The following is a 21,432-nucleotide window of genomic DNA, read 5'->3' as shown; positions in this document are numbered from 1 at the left end:
GGGGGGGGGGGGGGGGGTGATGGTTACTTCAAATGAGGATATTGATTGATGCGCCGACCATTTGCATTTGTTTAAAAACATACCTTGACCACCGATTTGATATGCAATTATTTAAAGTGGCGGACAATGCTGTAAATGCAATATTCTTTTGAAGAAATGGGAAAGAATGGCATGCCATGAGGGGTCCAACTCAGAAAATCATGCTTCGTCCCAAAGCAGTGACAAAATATGCACCAAAGCTGAGTATAATAGCAGACGACTTCGTCGATTCACTGAAAACCAGCGGTCGTCTTGATAACCTACCATTCAAACTGATGGAGTATTCCGCTGAAGGTTTGTGTATATCTTTCGCAAATTTGAATGGCTGAATGTCTATACATTTTGATAAGTGTTTCCGGTCAAGTGTTTTAATGAAATTGACTTTGAATATGGGCCATGGTAATTGCTTTTTATAGTAGTAGTAGTTCTCCCTAGGAGGTAGGCAATACAATATGAAGGTCAAGTCTCTCGTTAATTAAGAAGAAGAATGGATTAGGTATATGTTTAACTGATGTTGTTCTACTGTTGATTTGACTCACAATGATGTGACTGGCATTGATGTGACTGCTATCTTGTCGTTGGTGTAACTGATGTTGTACTAATACTGATGTGACTGATTTCACTGCTGTTGACTGATGTTGTACTGTTGTATATGACTGATGTACTGCTGTTACTGATGATATACTGTAATTGACATTATTGATGTACTGTTGTTAGTGTGACTAATGTTGTAATGTTGTAGGGGTTGGGATGTTGTTAGTGTGACTGATGTTGTAGGGGTTGGGATGTTGTTAGTGTGACTAATGTTGTAGGGGTTGGGATGTTGTTAGTGTGACTAATGTTGTAATGTTGTAGGGGTTGGGATGTTGTTAGTGTGACTAATGTTGTAGGTGTTGGGATGTTGTTAGTGTGACTAATGTTGTAGGGGTTGGGATGTTGTTAGTTTGACTAATGTTGTAGGGGTTGGGATGTTGTTAGTGTGACTAATGTTGTAGGGGTTGGGATGTTGTTAGTTTGACTAATGTTGTAGGGGTTGGGATGTTGTTAGTGTGACTAATGTTGTAGGGGTTGGGATGTTGTTAGTGTGACTAATGTTGTAGGTGTTGGGATGTTGCTAGTGTGACTAATGTTGTAATGTCGTAGGTGTTGGGATGTTGTTAGTTTGACTGATGTTGTAATGTCGTAGGTGTTGGGATGTTGCTAGTGTGACTAATGTTGTAGGTGTTGGGATGTTGCTAGTGTGACTAATGTTGTAGGTGTTGGGATGTTGCTAGTGTGACTAATGTTGTAATGTTCTAGGTGTTGGGATGTTGCTAGTGTGACTAATGTTGTAGGTGTTGGGATGTTGCTAGTGTGACTAATGTTGTAATGTTCTAGGTGTTGGGATGTTGCTAGTGTGACTAATGTTGTAGGTGTTGGGATGTTGCTAGTGTGACTAATGTTGTAATGTTGTAGGGGTTGGGATGTTGTTAGTGTGACTAATGTTGTAGGTGTTGGGATGTTGCTAGTGTGACTAATGTTGTAATGTTCTAGGTGTTGGGATGTTGCTAGTGTGACTAATGTTGTAGGTGTTGGGATGTTGCTAGTGTGACTAATGTTGTAATGTTGTAGGGGTTGGGATGTTGTTAGTGTGACTAATGTTGTAGGTGTTGGGATGTTGCTAGTGTGACTAATGTTGTAATGTTGTAGGGGTTGGGATGTTGCTGGTGTGACTAATGTTGTAATGTTGTAGGTGTTGGGATGTTGCTGGTGTGACTAATGTTGTAATGTTGTAGGTGTTGGGATGTTGCTAGTGTGACTAATGTTGTAATGTTGTAGGTGTTGGGATGTTGCTGGTGTGACTAATGTTGTAATGTTGTAGGTGTTGGGATGTTGCTAGTGTGACTAATGTTGTAATGTTGTAGGTGTTGGGATGTTGCTAGTGTGACTAATGTTGTAATGTTGTAGGTGTTGGGATGTTGCTGGTGTGACTAATGTTGTAATGTTCTAGGTGTTGGGATGTTGTTAGTTTGACTAATGTTGTAGGTGTTGGGATGTTGTTAGTTTGACTAATGTTGTAGGGGTTGGGATGTTGTTAGTTTGACTAATGTTGTAGGTGTTGGGATGTTGTTAGTGTGACTAATGTTGTAGGGGTTGGGATGTTGCTAGTGTGACTAATGTTGTAATGTTGTAGGTGTTGGGATGTTGCTGGTGTGACTAATGTTGTAATGTTGTAGGTGTTGGGATGTTGCTGGTGTGACTAATGTTGTAATGTTGTAGGTGTTGGGATGTTGCTAATGTGACTGATGTTGTAATGTTCTAGGTGTTGGGATGTTGCTAGTGTGACTAATGTTGTAATGTTGTAGGTGTTGGTATAATGCTAGTGTGACTGATGTTGTAATGTTGTAGGTGTTGGGATGTTGCTAGTGTGACTGATGTTGTAATGTTCTAGGTGTTGGGATGTTGCTAGTGTGACTAATGTTGTAATGTTGTAGGTGTTGGGATGTTGCTGGTGTGACTAATGTTGTAATGTTGTAGGTGTTGGGATGTTGCTAATGTGACTGATGTTGTAATGTTCTAGGTGTTGGGATGTTGCTAGTGTGACTAATGTTGTAATGTTGTAGGTGTTGGGATGTTGCTGGTGTGACTAATGTTGTAATGTTGTAGGTGTTGGGATGTTGCTAATGTGACTGATGTTGTAATGTTCTAGGTGTTGGGATGTTGCTAGTGTGACTAATGTTGTAATGTTGTAGGTGTTGGTATAATGCTAGTGTGACTGATGTTGTAATGTTGTAGGTGTTGGGATGTTGCTAGTGTGACTGATGTTGTAATGTTCTAGGTGTTGGGATGTTGCTAGTGTGACTAATGTTGTAATGTTGTAGGTGTTGGGATGTTGCTGGTGTGACTAATGTTGTAATGTTGTAGGTGTTGGGATGTTGCTAATGTGACTGATGTTGTAATGTTCTAGGTGTTGGGATGTTGCTAGTGTGACTAATGTTGTAAGTTGTAGGTGTTGGTATGTTGCTAGTGTGACTGATGTTGTAATGTTCTAGGTGTTGGGATGTTGCTAGTGTGACTAATGTTGTAAGTTGTAGGTGTTGGTATAATGCTAGTGTGACTGATGTTGTAATGTTGTAGGTGTTTGGATGTTGCTAGTGTGACTGATGTTGTAATGTTCTAGGTGTTGGGATGTTGCTAGTGTGACTAATGTTGTAAGTTGTAGGTGTTGGTATGTTGCTAGTGTGACTGATGTTGTAATGTTGTAGGTGTTGGGATGTTGCTAATGTGACTGATGTTGTAATGTTCTAGGTGTTGGGATGTTGCTAGTGTGACTAATGTTGTAAGTTGTAGGTGTTGGTATGTTGCTAGTGTGACTGATGTTGTAATGTTCTAGGTGTTGGGATGTTGCTAGTGTGACTAATGTTGTAAGTTGTAGGTGTTGGTATAATGCTAGTGTGACTGATGTTGTAATGTTGTAGGTGTTTGGATGTTGCTAGTGTGACTGATGTTGTAATGTTCTAGGTGTTGGGATGTTGCTAGTGTGGCTGTTGTTCTGTTTTTATAAGACTAATGTTGTAATGTTGTAGGTGTTGGGATGTTGTGCTTTAACACACGTCTTGGTTGTATCACATCTGACAACACTGCCACACCTCTGATGACCTACACTAAGGACTTTCTCGATCGCCTTGGTAGCCATTTCTACAGAATGATTCCTTCGTACATGCTGTTTCGAACTAAATTCTATGTTGGGTTTGAAGAAGCTGCCAATTTCCTATACAGGTACTAGTTACTTGTTACTTCGTAGACAGATAATAGTTAACGGTGACTTCCAATACAGGTACCTATTACCGGTAATTTTCTGTATATGTAGGTACTAGTTACTGGTAACTTCCCGTACAGGTACTAGTTACTGGTAACTTCCTGTATATATACTAGTTACTGGTAACTTCCTGTATATGTACTAGTTACTGGTAACTTCCTGTACATGTACTAGTTACTGGTAACTTCCTGTATAGGTACTAGTTACTGGTAACTTCCTGTACATGTACTAGTTACTGGTAACTTCCTGTACAGGTACTAGTTACTGGTAACTTCCTGTACAAGTACTAGTTACTGGTAACTTCCTGTACATGTACTAGTTACTGGTAACTTCCTGTACATGTACTAGTTACTGGTAAATTCCTGTATATGTACTAGTTACTGGTAACTTCCTGTGCAAGTACTAGTTACTGGTAACTTCCTGTACACATGTAGGTTCTAGTTACTATTAACTTTCCTGTACAGGAACTAGTTACTGGTAATTTCTTGTACAAGTACTAGTTACTGGTAACTTCCTGTATATGTACTAGTTACTGGTAACTTCCTGTACAAGTACTAGTTACTGGTAACTTCCTGTACAGGTACTAGTTACTGGTAACTTCCTATATAGGTACTAGTTACTGGTAACTTCCTGTACATGTACTAGTTACTGGTAACTTCCTGTACAGGTACTAGTTACTGGTAACTTCCTGTACAAGTACTAGTTACTGGTAACTTCCTGTACATGTACTAGTTACTGGTAACTTCCTGTACATGTACTAGTTACTGGTAAATTCCTGTATATGTACTAGTTACTGGTAACTTCCTGTGCAAGTACTAGTTACTGGTAACTTCCTGTACACATGTAGGTTCTAGTTACTATTAACTTTCCTGTACAGGAACTAGTTACTGGTAATTTCTTGTACAAGTACTAGTTACTGGTAACTTCCTGTATATGTACTAGTTACTGGTAACTTCCTGTACAAGTACTAGTTACTGGTAACTTCCTGTACAGGTACTAGTTACTGGTAACTTCCTGTATAGGTACTAGTTACTGGTAACTTCCTGTACATTGTACATGTACTAGTTACTGGTAAATTCCTGTACAGGTACTAGTTACTGGTAACTTCCTGTACAAGTACTAGTTACTGGTAACTTCCTGTACATGTACTAGTTACTGGTAACTTCCTGTACATGTACTAGTTACTGGTAAATTCCTGTATATGTACTAGTTACTGGTAACTTCCTGTGCAAGTACTAGTTACTGGTAACTTCCTGTACACATGTAGGTTCTAGTTACTATTAACTTTCCTGTACAGGAACTAGTTACTGGTAATTTCTTGTACAAGTACTAGTTACTGGTAACTTCCTGTATATGTACTAGTTACTGGTAACTTCCTGTACAAGTACTAGTTACTGGTAACTTCCTGTACAGGTACTAGTTACTGGTAACTTCCTGTACATGTACTAGTTACTGGTAACTTCCTGTACATGTCCTAGTTACTGGTAAATTCCTGTATATGTACTAGTTACTGGTAACTTCCTGTACAAGTACTAGTTACTGGTAACTTCCTGTATACATGTAGGTTCTAGTTACTATTAACTTTCCTGTACAGGAACTAGTTACTGGTAACTTCCTGTATATATACTAGTTACTGGTAACTTCCTGTATATGTACTAGTTACTGGTAACTTCCTGTACATGTACTAGTTACTGGTAAATTCCTGTATATGTACTAGTTACTGGTAATTTCCTGTACAAGTACTAGTTACTGGTAACTTCCTGTACAAGTACTAGTTACTGGTAACTTCCTGTACAGGTACTAGTTACTGGTAACTTCCTGTACATGTACTAGTTACTGGTAACTTCCTGTACATGTCCTAGTTACTGGTAAATTCCTGTATATGTACTAGTTACTGGTAACTTCCTGTACAAGTACTAGTTACTGGTAACTTCCTGTATACATGTAGGTTCTAGTTACTATTAACTTTCCTGTACAGGAACTAGTTACTGGTAACTTCCTGTATATATACTAGTTACTGGTAACTTCCTGTATATGTACTAGTTACTGGTAACTTCCTGTACATGTACTAGTTACTGGTAAATTCCTGTATATGTACTAGTTACTGGTAATTTCCTGTACAAGTACTAGTTACTGGTAACTTCCTGTATATGTACTAGTTACTGGTAACTTCCTGTACAAGTACTAGTTACTGGTAACTTCCTGTACAGGTACTAGTTACTGGTAATTTCCTATACATATATTAGTTACAGGTAATCTCCTATACATATATTAGTTACAGGTAATTTCCACTACAGTTGAAAGTTCTACCAACAGCTATGATCATTAAAGGACAAAATGGAGTAGGGTCGCCTTGGGAGCAAATTCTCGACATGATAGATACGTGACGTCACCCAGTGTCTAGGTTGTGAAGAAAATGTGTTCCATGAAAGTTTTGAAAATAAATTTCTATTTACGTTTCTCGAGTTACCTGATAAAAAGAGTCTAATACTCGTGTGGGTGGAATAGTTACATGATAAAAAGAATCTAATACTCATATGGATTGAGTAGTTACTTGATAAAAAGAGTCTAATACTAGTGTGGGTGGAATAGTTACACGATAAAAAGTATCATTTACTCGTATGTGTTGAGTAGTTACTTGATAATAGGATTCTGATACTCGTGGGGGTGAAATACTTACATGATAACAAGTATTTAATACTCGTATGGGGGTAATATTGAATATATTGATTACTGAACAAAAGAATAACATTGAAATTCTGCTTATAAGACATTGACTTGTTATTTGTAAAATGTCTTTGCCTAAATGTATTCTATATCAAATATGGTTATGTATCGTGTCTCTTTTCACTCAGCTTTGCTCTTAATAGAAAAATACAATATTCCAAATATTAAGCGTAGATAGGAAGTCTTATGGCCCTTGTCTATTCGAGCATCACTACAGATAAGAGTATACCCCCAAACGGCCAAACAACTATCAGTCATTTTAATCATTTAGTCATACTAACAAAACTTTGAATTAATTGTAGCATTTTGTTTTAACCAGTACGGTAGAGGAGCATATAAACAAAGCACTAAAGGACCTCAAACACGCCTCAGACAATGGTATAGAACACGAGAGCAACCTTCTGTTTGATCTCCTCTCCACTTCAGGGCTCACTCCAGCACAAGTTCATCGTACGATTACAGACGTTTTCATCGGCGGAATAGATTCTGTAAGTCTTCAACTACATATTGTTTAACACATAAATAGTTCTGTTTAGGGATCACCTACTAACTATTACTTTATCGTTGTTAACACGTAGACGGCCAGCAGCATGACCTTCCTACTGTTCTACCTAGCCAAGTATCCAGACAAACAGGAACGTCTGTTCAAAGACCTTCAGGAACATGTGCCAAAGAAAGGGCAAATTCAAGAGGAAACCATCAACAATCTGCCCTACCTCAAGGCCTGTCTCAAGGAATCTTTCCGGTTAGTTATATATTTCCGAGAGATATTTCAATCAATCAAGTCAATGCGAAATTGTCACCATATCAATTTAAAACGAAGACTGATCTTGAAATGTAGGGCTTTAATACATATGACATGTATGACGTACTTGTTTTACACAAATAACCGCTTTCTATTCCATATAACATATTATGAAAACCGTCATTGATTTTCCTCACGACGACTTCATAATGTTGAGAGGGTTACGCTCCTTTCTTTAATTCCAAATAAAATGAAACATACATTTATTTTAGGTCCTCCATTGGAAGAGTAGAATATCACCACATTCATGTTTCTATGTATCCTTGTTATTACTAAACTCTGTCATCACATAGGAAGTGGTGAATATCACCACAGTATTGTGTACCATAATGTTGTTTACTTTTAAACACATTTTGTAGACTGGTGTTTCCCATTGCCGGAGGTACTGTACGGATCATGGACAAGGACATCACATTAAAGGGATATAATATCCCCAAGGGGGTAAATATAACACACTAAGGGGGTACCTATAACATACCAAGGGAGTAACTATAACACACCAAGGGGGTAAATACAACACACCAAGGGGGTTAATATAACACACCAGGGGGGTAAATATAACACACCAAGAGGTAACTATAACACAAAGGGGGTAAATATAACACACCAAGAGATAACTATAACACAAAGGGGGTAAATATAACACATCAAGGGGGTAAATATAACACATCAAGGGGTAACTATAATATACCAAGGGGGTAACTATAACACTAAGGGGGTAACTATAACACACCAAGGGAGTAACTATAATACAACAAGTGGGTAACTATAATACACCAAGGGGTAACTATTATATACCAAGGGGGTAACTATAACACTAAGGGGGTAACTATAACACACCAAGGGAGTAACTATAACACACCAAGGGGGTCACTATAACACAACAAGGGGGTAACTATAACACAACAAGGGGGTAACTATAATACACCAAGGGGGTAACTATAACACACTAAGGGGTAACTATAACACACCAGGGGGGTAAATGTAACACACCAAGGTGGTAAATATAACACATCAAGGGGGTAACTATAATACACCAAGGTTGTAACTATAATACACCAAAGGAGTAACTATTATACACCAAGGGGGTAACTATAACACTAAGGGCGTAACTATAACACACCAAGGGAGTAACTATAACACACCAAGGGGGTAACTATAATACACCAAGGTGGTAAATATAACACACCAAGGTGGTAAATATAACACACCAAGGGGGTTACTATAACACAACAACGGGGTAATTACTACACCAAGGGGGTAACTATAACACACCAAGGGGGTTACTATAATACACCAAGGGGGTAACTATAACACACCAAGGGGGTTACTATAACACACCAAGGGGGTAACTATAACACAACAAGGGGGTTACTATAACACAACAAGGGGGTAACTATAACACACCAAGGGGGTAAATATAACACACCAAGGGGGGTAACTATAACACACCAAGGGGGTTACTATAATACACCAAGGGGGTTACTATAACACAACAAGGGGGTAACTATAACACACCAAGGGGGGTAACTATAACACACCAAGGGGGTTACTATAATACACCAAGGGGGTTACTATAACACAACAAGGGAGTAACTATAACACACCAAGGGGGTAACTATAGCACACCAAGGGGGTAACTATAACACAACAAGGGGGTAACTATAACACAACAAGGGGGTAAATATAACACAACAAGGGGGTAAATAGAACACACCAAGGGGGTAACTATAACACACCAAGGGGGTAAATATAACACACTAAGGGGGTAACTATAACACACCAAGGGGGTAACTATAACACAACAAGGGGGTAACTATAACACAACAAGGGGGTAAATATAACACAACAAGGGGGTAAATATAACACACCAAGGGGGTAACTATAACACACCAAGGGGGTAAATATAACACACTAAGGGGGTAACTATAACACACCAAGGGGGTAACTATAACACACCAAGGGGGTAAATATAACACACCAAGGGGGTAACTATAACACACTATGGGGGGGGGGGGGGGGGGGGTAACTATAACAAGAAGGGGGTAAATATAACACACCAAGAGGGTAAATATAACACACCAAGGTTTAAATATAACACACCAAGGGGGTAACTATAACACACTAAGGGGTAACTATAACACACCAAGGGGGTAAATATAACACACCAAGGGGGTAAATATAACACTAAGGGGGTAACTATAACACACCAAGGGGGTAAATATAACACACCAAGGGGGTAACTATAACACTAAGGGGGTAAATATAACACACTAAGGGGGTAAATATAACACACTAAGGGGGTAAATATAACACACCACGTGGATAGATATAACACACCAAGGGGTAAATATAACAACTCTAAGGAGGGAAATATACCAATGACAAGGGGTTGAATATACCATCTCCAAGCGAATAAAAATACTATCCTCTGGTGTTCATTATAACATTCCTAATAGAAAGATACAACATCCTCAACTCGGTAAATATAACATTTCCAATGGGGTAGACATATCGTCCCCAGAGGGTAAATATTACATTCTCAGGAGGATATATACTATCCCCAGGGAGGTAAATAATACGTTGCCAAAGGGGAAATATAACATCTCCAAGGGAATTAATATAACATCCCTAAGGGGGTAAATAAAACATCCTCACGGGGTAATTATAACATCATCAGGCGTAATATAACATCTCCAAGGGGGTAAATATTACACTTAAGACAGTAAATATAGCATCCTTAGGGAGTAAATATAGCATCCTTAGGGGGTAAATATAGCATCCTTAGGGGGTAAATATAACAGTCGTATGGAGTAAATATAACATCAATAGGATAAATAAAGCATCAGGGAGGTAAATAAAACATCCCCAAAAGGATAAATATACGATCCTTAGGGGGTAAATATAACATTCATCAGAAGAGTAAATATAACATCCTCAAGGGGATAAACATAACATCCCCAAAGGGGTAAATATAAAATCATCTGTTATCAAGTACCACATCCCAATGGGGGTGAACATATCACCAGGGGTATAAATAAGGGGTAAATATAACTCCCAAGGGGTAAATATAAAATCATCTGTTATCAAGTACCACATCCCAATGGGGGTAAACATATCACCAGGGGTATAAATAAGGGGTAAATATAACTCCCAAGGGGTAAATATAAAATCATCAGTGCTATACATCATTGTATAACATCACTTCTCCAAAGGGGATAAAATATCACCTGGGGGTAAATATAATATCGTGGACTAAATATAACACCCCAAGGGATAGATATAACGCCCAAAAGGGGCGAACATAACGTCCCCAAGGTGGTAAATATATACCATCTTCAGGGGATAAATATAACAACCCAAAGAAAGTAAATTCTTTTCCTTTTATGATGAATTAAAGGTTTCATGAAAGGCGATGATAATCAAATAATTATCACCTTTCCTCATAGTATTATGGCGAATGTACGTGATTAATATGGCTACTCTTACAGACCCCAATGCAGCTGTGTAGTGGGACGATAGGGAGAGATGAACAGTACTTCCCCCAGCAGGACCAGTTTATCCCCGAGCGGTGGATGCGTGGAGACAGCAGGACGGATGTGAACCCCTTTGCTCACCTCCCTTTTGGATTCGGACCACGGAAGTGTATCGGCCAGAGATTTGCCGAGCAGGAAATTTTCATCTGTGCAGCTAAGGTGGGTTTTGTCACAATTTCAGCTTACCTCAACCACACGCGTCTGCTTTTGGTTAGTAATTTACAGAATAAAACATTATTTCCTACTCCTACTACATGTACTATATCAACAATGACATTATGAAATGAGGTTAATATGAATCAGCTGTCCAAAGAAAAGGTACTCTTAACGTTAAGGTCAAGTTTGGATTATGTAGATATATTATGTGTACATTGCAGTGTGATAAACTATGAAGCGAAGATGGTAGAAACTATTAGATTAGCTGAATCAAATCTTAGGTACATTTTACGACAGCCAGGTATCAGAAATGACACTCTCACTTTCCAAAGGCTAGCTTACATAGTTTATTTGATGTCGATCGCGACTGCTAATTATAAGGTAGACAAAAGCATATACAGAAAACTTAGACACATAGACACAATCAAGATTTGATGATGGTTTGCGTCAAGGTTGCTTTTGGATTTTTTTATTTATATCAACTTGTTTTTTTTAAAACGATACCGATCAATGTTAGATAACTTATCCCAAACGATACCGATGTGAGATAACTTATCCCAAACGATATCAATGTGAGATAGCTTATCCCAAACGATACCGATCAATGTGAGATAACTTATCCCAAACGATACCGATGTGAGATAACTTATCCCAAACGATACCGATGTGAGATAACTTATCCCAAACGATACCGATCAATGTGAGATAGCTTATCCCAAACGATACCGATCAATGTGAGATAACTTATCCCAAACGATACCGATGTGAGATAACTTATCCCAAACGATACCGATCAATGTGAGATAGCTTATCCCAAACGATACCGATCAATGTGAGATAACTTATCCCAAACGATATCAATGTGAGATAGCTTATCCCAAACGATACCGATCAATGTGAGATAACTTATCCCAAACGATATCAATGTGAGATAGCTTATCCCAAACGATACCGATGTGAGATAACTTATCCCAAACGATACCGATCAATGTGAGATAACTTATCCCAAACGATACCGATGTGAGATAACTTATCCCAAACGATACCGATCAATGTGAGATAACTTATCCCAAACGATACCGATCAATGTGAGATAACTTATCCCAAACGATACCTATGTGAGATAACTTATCCCAAACGATACCGATGTGAGATAACTTATCCCAAACGATACCAATGTGAGATAACTTATCCCAAACGATACCGATGTGAGATAACTTATCCCAAACGATACCGATCAATGTGAGATAACTTATCCCGAACGATACCGATGTGAGATAACTTATCCCAAACGATACCGATGTGAGATAACTTATCCCAAACGATACCGATGTGAGATAACTTATCCGAAACGATACCGATGTGAGATAACTTATCCGAAACGATACCGATGTGAGATAACTTATCCCAAACGATACCGATGTGAGATAACTTATCCCAAACGATATCAATGTGAGATAACTTATCCCAAACGATACCGATGTGAGATAGCTTATCCCAAACGATACCGATGTGAGATAGCTTATCCCAAACGATACCGATGTGAGATAACTTATCCCAAACGATACCGATGTGAGATAACTTATCCCAACGATACCGATCAATGTGAGATAACTTATCCCAAACGATACCGATGTGAGATAACTTATCCCAAACGATACCGATGTGAGATAACTTATCCCAAACGATACCGATGTGAGATAACTTATCCCAAACGATACCGATGTGAGATAACTTATCCCAAACGATACCAATGTGAGATAACTTATCCCAAACGATACCGATGTGAGATAACTTATCCCAAACGATACCGATCAATATGAGATAACTTATCCCAAACGATACCGATGTGAGATAGCTTATCCCAAACGATACCGATGTGAGATAACTTATCCCAAACCATACCAATGTGAGATAACTTATCCCAAACGATACCGATGTGAGATAACTTATCCCAAACCATACCAATGTGAGATAACTTATCCCAAACGATACCTATGTGAGATAACTTATCCCAAACCATACCAATGTGAGATAACTTATCCCAAACGATACCGATGTGAGATAACTTATCCCAAACCATACCAATGTGAGATAACTTATCCCAAACGATACCGATGTGAGATAACTTATCCCAAACCATACCGATGTGAGATAACTTATCCCAAACCCAAATTTATAAACTACGCTGCTATTGATTTTTATTCTGTAGCTGCTCCGGAACTACCGTGTGGTGCTGCCCCCTGGCGTTACAGATATCCCTTATTTCTACTGCATATTTGCCACCCCGAGGGAGCCTGCAAGCTTTATACTGGAAGAACGAGAGGATTAATCAACTACAACGAATTATATACGGTTATAATGATACAGCACTCTGTATGCTAATATACATGCATGTGTTATAGGCTTTTAATAAACAGGCACTATTTTGGGCATACATTGCGATCCTGCATTTCTTATACAATCAGGGGGCCAAGATAGCCAAGATCGTCGGGTAATGTAATCACAAGCGAATATTCCTACATGTAGGTGTGTGGTTCGAACCCTACCCAGGGCGATTGGTGTCTTTCAGAAAGCTGAGGTGACATATGTCTGTCGCGTTTTTGACCGAATACATCACCCCTCTCACTCTGAACATTTCTTGAATGTCATGCGTTAATGATCAGCGTGGTTTATGTTTGCAATATTAATGGTGCTCAGCTGAAACCAATTCTAAGGGACATTTTTTATCCGTAACTACATTTGTGTAGTTTGCGCTGTCTGTCCCTATCTGTATGTTTCATAATGTTGAATGCGTCTTGACAACGAGGCCAATCGCCTTGAAAATTGGACATATTACATAGTCATAGCATTACTACTATTTCAATACTGATATACTTATGATTTAACTGAATTTAGTCTAAACTTAATTTTACTTTGAATATGAGTTTTTTTAATAATGGCACCTCGTTTAAGACGGTTCAGCAAAACGAAAACACCGCCAGTTATGTATCTGTGTCAGTAACATGCAACTACTTAAACTAGGTCAATAATTTGATAAAGTCTCGTGACATCAAACGTAAGATATATTTATTTTAATGATATTCATAAATAAGAAGCATTTAAGCGAAAATCCTGGAAACGAATCCAGACGGCATATATGTACGTGCGTAGTTACCTCGCGATGTGTTCCTCACTGAGAACAGGCGCGACTGAAAAATTGAACATTATTTTCCAAACAGACAACAGACTGCTTATCAAAAGAATCTGCGTAGTTTATGCACATCATTTAGTCTTCAAGAATGTATTAGTCATAATATTGAATACGGTTCCAAAGTACATGTTGCTTTTTTAGTCGGTAGCAAAGCGGTTTACACTGTGTGGCGCGCTTGATTATTGTATAAAATATATGAATTGGGACTAAACGCCAAGACGTGGATTTTACTAAAATGTATGTACACAAATGTTGAAAGTTGTGTTTTATTTAGTGGATTACATTCCTCCATTCTTAAAATGGAACGCACAGTATTACAAGGAGGAGCGTTGTCTACCAAGATGTATTTAGTATATATTGTTGATTTATTAAATGAAGTAAAAAGTTCTGGCTTAGGTGCAGCAATTGATTTGAATGTTATTTTTCCTACACAGACAGACTGCATTTGTCTGGTGAGTACGGATATTAAAAGTCTTCAGAAAATGATATCAGTATGTGAGAACTATAGCAAAAAATGGCAGTTTTTATTCTCTGCTGTAAAAAGCAAAATTGTAACTTTCAGAAATTCAAATAGTAGAAATTGTACTCTTTATAATGAGCTTCATCTCTACAATTGCATAATGCCACAGACTGACAGCATTACACATGTTGGTATTGGCTCTTTCGAGAGAACAGCATTAGCATGTAATAAGTTACGATCGGGTACAATGTCGCTTGTCCGTTCTGGTGCACACCCTTGTGTCTTCAATCCTCCAACAGTAGCGAAGCTTGTTAAAATTAAATCCATCCATCCGCCTTATACGGGTGTGAGCTTTGGCAATTGACAAAAAACGAAATACTAATACATGTGTACATCGTTACTCGGCTGGACCTCTATCAAAGTATGTATCGACATAAGGAAATTATTATTCTTAGGTAGATTGTGTAGAATGAATCCAATGATTCTTGTTTATAAGTTTTTTATTAACAGACTTCTTTTGTTTAGACTAGGTAGACCATGAGAGGAAAAATACATTGCTGTGATAAAATATAAGGAACACAATCGTAATGAAGGTATGAAAGTTGATAATAATTTTACGAGGTTTCGAAAAATACAAAATTAACTAGAACCTAATGTTTTATGGAAGTAAGCGCTACGATATCCTCAATACAGAGAATATGTACAATATATAATGAAAATAATTGCTACCATTCATAGCTTGACTACAATGGAATTATTTCATAAATGTGGATTTTTGTTCTGAAGACCCAATGACACATCTGGTGCTACAATGTAATTATACGCCCGAGTTGAGGGACCAGCTCTGGTGCTGTATATACTGTTTAGTGTCTACACTCTCTTCCAGATTCTGAGATAATAAATTTATTGATTGGAGGAAATATAACCTACGAAATTAGTGAAGACGAGATAAATGAGTTCAGAACAAAATCAGTCTATACTTTACCTGAAGTATACAATAGTTTTGTTTGAAAATTACTTATATAAAGTATAATTGTGTATAATCTGTGCGCACGTAGTAAAGCATACCAATATAACATGAGCTATACCAGTATCAACTATACTGGAGATTCAATGTATATAAGTAAACGAGTGTGGGAAGGTAGCACATCGCAAGAGGAAATATCTACCACCTTTGTATGACCCAGACTCACAAATGTATTCTCCGCATGTACGGTCTGTATATTAGAATATATAATATTACATATAGACACCTTTACTGAATGTTTTTACAAATGCATCGATACATTGACTGTCTATATAGTTATGAATTAGTAGTATGTATCAGGCATCAATGTGTTATAATTAAGTGTAAATCTTTGATGCTTGCTCTAATATTCTGATACTTTTGATCTTACATTTCATAAGCTAATTCATACATATAAAGTGTATATATGTAATATTTATTATGTTATTATACTGGATGCTTTGAATATATTCTTTTGTACTCTTCATTTTTGGAGGCAATAAAGAGAATACTATTTGCCACAGGAAGTTCCCTATCCCATGTTCCATAGATTTGTAACTATGCACGACATATAGAATGCATACGTAAGGACCGCGTGTTAAGTTCCTAGGATGTAGACAGCAGACATGTAAAATATATAAGGTATGCCTGTCTGCACGTTACACAGTGAATGGAGATAGCATGTCCATAATGAAATAAGATACCTATTTATTTTTGATCAGGTGTCATATACGACAATTGGTTTGTTAATGTTCAGCACGTCATCAGGTGTCCAAACAGCAACGATCCTCGGTAGTCCTCCTGCTGCCATAACAGATATATTTGAAAATGAAGACCGGTTTTTCGCATAATTTGCAAGAGATTGTTGTATTTTTGTCGAAAAGTTTAATTAACAAAGATAAACTGCCGGTGCATAAACTACATACTTATGTAATATAAATGTATATGGTTTCATAATGGTAAGTTGGAAGTCATTACGTTCCATGCCAGACTTCTTAATTTCTTATATATTCCAATATCTCTCTAACTTATATGTAATTCTATATATTTTTTTCTTGCTCGATCTCCAACACTTAATTTCATTACCACTTTTTAAACGAACATTAATGTTCGGTTATTGCCATCAAGAACTGGACTGAGAAATATGACCATATTTGGTAGCCACATTCACCAATACGCCATCTACTGTCTGTTTCAATGAAATATGGCTGCCCCCATGGCCTTACGCTTCAAATAATTTATGTGCAAAAACATCTTCGTTTTATACAGTAGTTTTACCGAAAATGTTGAAATGCATTCAGAATATGTTTTCAAGATGCATACGATTTGAGAAATACATAACGCTAGCGAAATGTGAAGACTAAATGAACCTGAACTTTGCGAACAACTCCAGGTCAATATATTTATGTAAACAACTATTGCGCAGGCGCATTCGTCTCCGGATGTTCAGAAAGTTTTGCTCTTCCGTGTTCATTCCAAAGCGGCTGATATTATAGCATAGGTCTGCAAATATGTCCGCGATTTACTTAAATGTGTAATATATATATATTCTAGAATGTTACATCATTTTCATCTAGATGTGTATTTATATAATTTAGAGAAAGAAATATATCAATAACGGCATACGAGACGATACGTTGTATCATAGGTTACTGTACGTGTTTGCGAGAAAGAACTGTACATATGTATACATATACTTACAATAAAGTGGTATTTGTGGTCAGGGTGACTGGTCATAGCGTTAACGTTGTCATCGATTTCCATATACCATTTTCCTTTGATGAAAATGACCAATAAATGAAATGCAAATGATAATATCTTGTTGTTATGTGCACGGGATTGCTTGTTGTAGGCGATACTTGGAACGTCTTTACTGTTGTAAGGGAGGTAACTGCAAGATTACGGTTTCAAAAGTTATACCAATTTGATTGGTCGATTCTTCCATGACTTTGGCATGGGGTTTACAATCGAAGTGACAGATAACTACGGCAATATTCAGATGATATCAACAAAAACATTTTTGGATACGTGTGGTTGGCAGTTGTTGTCATGTTTAAAATGAAAAATTATATAGCTTGGTTTTATTTCGGCAAAGACGAGAATATTTACTGAAACGGACCACAGGTGAAGCGGACTTGGAAATACCGACGCGAAGAAAAATGGGGCTCAATTATAATATATTGGCATTATTTTCAGAGAATTGACCCAAATATATGTTCCTCAATGCCTAATTGTATCATATGTAAAATATTAGAGGTTTATTTGACCGATTTTTAGATTAATTTTTCATTTGCGAATCGCGGCCCGATTGTCGTTAGAGTTGAATTGCCGAAATGGCCGATAGTGGACCCAAAATCGATATTTTTACGAGAGAATGGACCCAATATAGTAATCTTTGGTGTGTGTATAGAGACCATATGAATTTGTTTTTCATTTACCTGGAAGTATTTTGAAATAATTTGCAAAATACTGAATTCACGACCAAATTTTCGATTGTGACGAACTACTGAGACGGTGTTAAGTTCATGTTACGGGTCATCTATATAGCAGAATAGTGTTGAATTTCAAACACGAATAAATACCTTAAGATTTGCACAAAAAATGTCATGTAATATACCAAAATGTTTGTTTGGACATGTAGCTTCTTACAATCACCAATAATATGCTATAGATGCTACCAGTTTCTTCTGTAGAGTAACTTTGTGGTAAGATTTGGCATGGAATAATTCTAAGTCACGCAAATAATAAAACCTGAAAAATAGCCATGCTGTTATGTTCACAAGTGTCTATAGCACAGGGCAGGAGCATTTGTTTGACCGGATTTTACGGTATGTACGTATAAACACTTATTTTGTTTTGACCTTGAAATGCAAATGGCAGCTGAGAATAATATTACACAACTATGGCTTAAAGGAGGCATTTCAGTTAATAACAAAACTCCTATATCGTACTTTTAAGACATCTCATCATAGTAACATGAACATTTTGAAGTCAATTTGTTAAAATGGTTAGTTTGCAGCCTTTTTCAGAAATAGGCATATTTAACCCCAAACTCAACGGTTGAACATTTTTCATAAAAGCAGTCTTCTTGCCACTTCAAGAATACTTTATATTGTCTAATAAGAGCATTTTTGATGTTTTAAATACCTCCTTATATGCCATATTTGTGTGATATCGTTCACGACCGCAATTTGCAATTCAAGGTCAAAATAAAAACAGCGTTTATACATATAATAACGTCAAAGCTGGTCAAACCAATGCTCCTATTTTGTGCTTTAGACACTTGTGAGCAAAACGACATGGCAAGTTTGTGTAATATATGGGATACAAATGAGTTAATTATGTCCCCCTGAAACATGCATTTTTCTTACGTTTTGTTGAAATTTACAAACAGCTTAACAAATTACATGTCAACAGCAAGACCCAGGGTTTGCCATGATGCATACTAAAAGTTCATCATGTTACTTCTGTGACATTGCACCATAATAGGGATTTATAGGCCTGTAAAATATCAATGTTTTGACTGGATTTGCTGTTTAGATGCCCCTTAAGTCAATCTGATTAAAATCAGCTGTTACATGGCTACGTTTACTATGCACTACGTCTACGTAAAAATTTTTAAAGCCGGAAAACGGAAATCCGGATTATCTAAAAACAAATGCAAAAATACTTGTGATATTCACTTAATTTGATATTCAGTCGTTAATTGTTATTTGTAGTTTTATAACTTCTGATATATTGTGATTGATTCTCTATATAATATTGCTGTGGAACTTGTGTTATTTTTCCAATTCATTTTAATAATTTGTTAATTTAGAATTTTCATCAAGTCATGATCAAGACTTGAAATTCTCACTACACCATACTTCAAACACGGAGTAATCAATGAATTCATAAACTGAAAATTGAAATCAAGCAAATGAGTTAATATTTACCTTAAATATTTTTTCAATATACAACAAATGTTCAGATGACTATTTGTGCCATGCTGTTACAAGATTTCAGTTTCAATTCTAAAATTGAATTAGTATGTAAATATATGTTAGCCTGTCAATATCCACAAAGCGAGTGTAGTCTACTGTACTCAAAGTCATGCCAGTAGATAGCGGTACACATACTTACTGCTTACATCAAGTACTTACTTGTGTGAACTATAAATCAATAACAAAATGGTTCATATATTTCTATATATGACTTCACAAATTATTTGGTGTCTGAAGATCTGAATGAAGTGAATAAACGATGTATTAAATTATGTTTATGAAATATTCAAATCATTGATCATTCTCTTTTAAAAATATTGATTTCAGGTCCATTTTGGTAATTCAACTATGACGGCAATCAGGCCTCAAATGGCGAATGATTACAAAAATTTCAAAATACTTCTCGGTCAAATAAACCCCTAATATTTTACATATGATTAATTTTGACATTGGAGAACATATAATTGTGTCCATTTTCTAAGCACTGGTAGAAAGTACAGAATAGAGCTTCATAAATATATTCTCAAAATTACTAATTACCCCGGTAAATATAACATTTTACATAAACCTCCCATGACTGATGGTGAACTTAAAGTTGCAAATCTCCTGTGTCATTCCAATTTTGATGTGTAAATATATACACATACGGTATATACATGTATATAGATATAGATATGGAATGCTTCACAAATTTGCATACAGTTATGGAATGTTATAACACCCCCAAAAATGTTCTCTCCACATAAAGGTGTGATTTGTGCAATTACATTGCTGAACTGTGTGGTTCAGTATGATTGGATGATCAACATTGAAAAAGGACAATAAATAGGGAATGTGTCATCCCATCGAATGGACTGTAATCTTTGTGATCAGGTTTGAAGTTGAAAATGAAGCTTGAAGTTTTCTTTTCCTGTTTGCTGAATTATTCGATGAAGATAGTCTTTATCTTGTTGTTATCACATTGTTTGCAATACTGTAATTATACCAGAAGTATATCTTCTCATATAAAGATTTATTAACATCAAATGATTCCAGAACAAAAGGAGTCAAGTTTTTTAGCCCACCACCATCAGATGGTGGGCTGTTCAAATCGCCCTGCGTCCATGGTCCGTCCGTCCGTCCCTCCGTCCGTAAACAATTCTTGTTATCGTTATTTCTCAGAAAGTGCTGAAGGGATCTTTCTCAAATTTCATATGTAGGTTCCCCTTGGTGCTTAGTTATGCATATTGCATTTTGAGACCAATCGGAAAACAACATGGCCGACAGGCAGCCATCTTGGATTTTGACAATTGAAGTTTGTTATGGCTATTTCTGAGAAAGTACTGAAGGGATCTTTCTCAAATTTCATATGAAGGTTCCCCTTGGTTCCTAGTTATGCATATTGCGTTTTGAGACCAATCGGATAACAACATGGCCGACAGGCAGCCATCTTGGATTTTGACAATTGAAGTTTGTTATCGGTATTTCTGAGAAAGTACTGAAGGAATCTTTCTCAAATTTCATATGCATGTTCCTCTTGGTGCCTAGTTATGCATATTGCGATTTGAGACCAATCCGAAAACAACATGGCCGACAGGCAGCCATCTTGGAGTTTGACAATTGAAGTTTGTTATCACTATTTCTGAGAAAGTACTGAATGGATCTTTCTCAAATTTCATATGGAGGTTCCCCTTGGTGCCTTGTTATGCTAATTGCATTTTTAGATCAATTGGAAAACAATATGGCCGA

General features: G+C 37.0%; 1 protein-coding gene across 1 annotated transcript in view; it reads left to right on the top strand.

The window, feature by feature from the left end:
* Positions 1 to 16,550, top strand: part of LOC117337893 (cytochrome P450 27C1-like) — a 30,175-nt gene extending 13,625 nt beyond the window's left edge. The window contains exons 4-10 of the mRNA XM_033899036.1: positions 155 to 333; positions 3,606 to 3,798; positions 6,885 to 7,053; positions 7,144 to 7,310; positions 7,730 to 7,811; positions 10,862 to 11,065; positions 13,275 to 16,550. Of these exons, the coding sequence (XP_033754927.1) occupies positions 155 to 333; positions 3,606 to 3,798; positions 6,885 to 7,053; positions 7,144 to 7,310; positions 7,730 to 7,811; positions 10,862 to 11,065; positions 13,275 to 13,394 (1,114 nt within the window). The 3' untranslated portion in view covers positions 13,395 to 16,550. The remainder of the gene's footprint in view (positions 1 to 154; positions 334 to 3,605; positions 3,799 to 6,884; positions 7,054 to 7,143; positions 7,311 to 7,729; positions 7,812 to 10,861; positions 11,066 to 13,274) is intronic.
* The last annotated feature ends 4,882 nt before the right edge of the window (positions 16,551 to 21,432 follow it).

The sequence above is a fragment of the Pecten maximus genome, chromosome 11 (genome assembly GCF_902652985.1).
Source record: "Pecten maximus chromosome 11, xPecMax1.1, whole genome shotgun sequence".
NCBI lineage: Eukaryota > Metazoa > Mollusca > Bivalvia > Pectinida > Pectinidae > Pecten > Pecten maximus.
The sequence above is the reverse complement of the archived record's forward strand: the minus strand, read 5'-3'. Positions and strand labels throughout refer to the sequence as shown.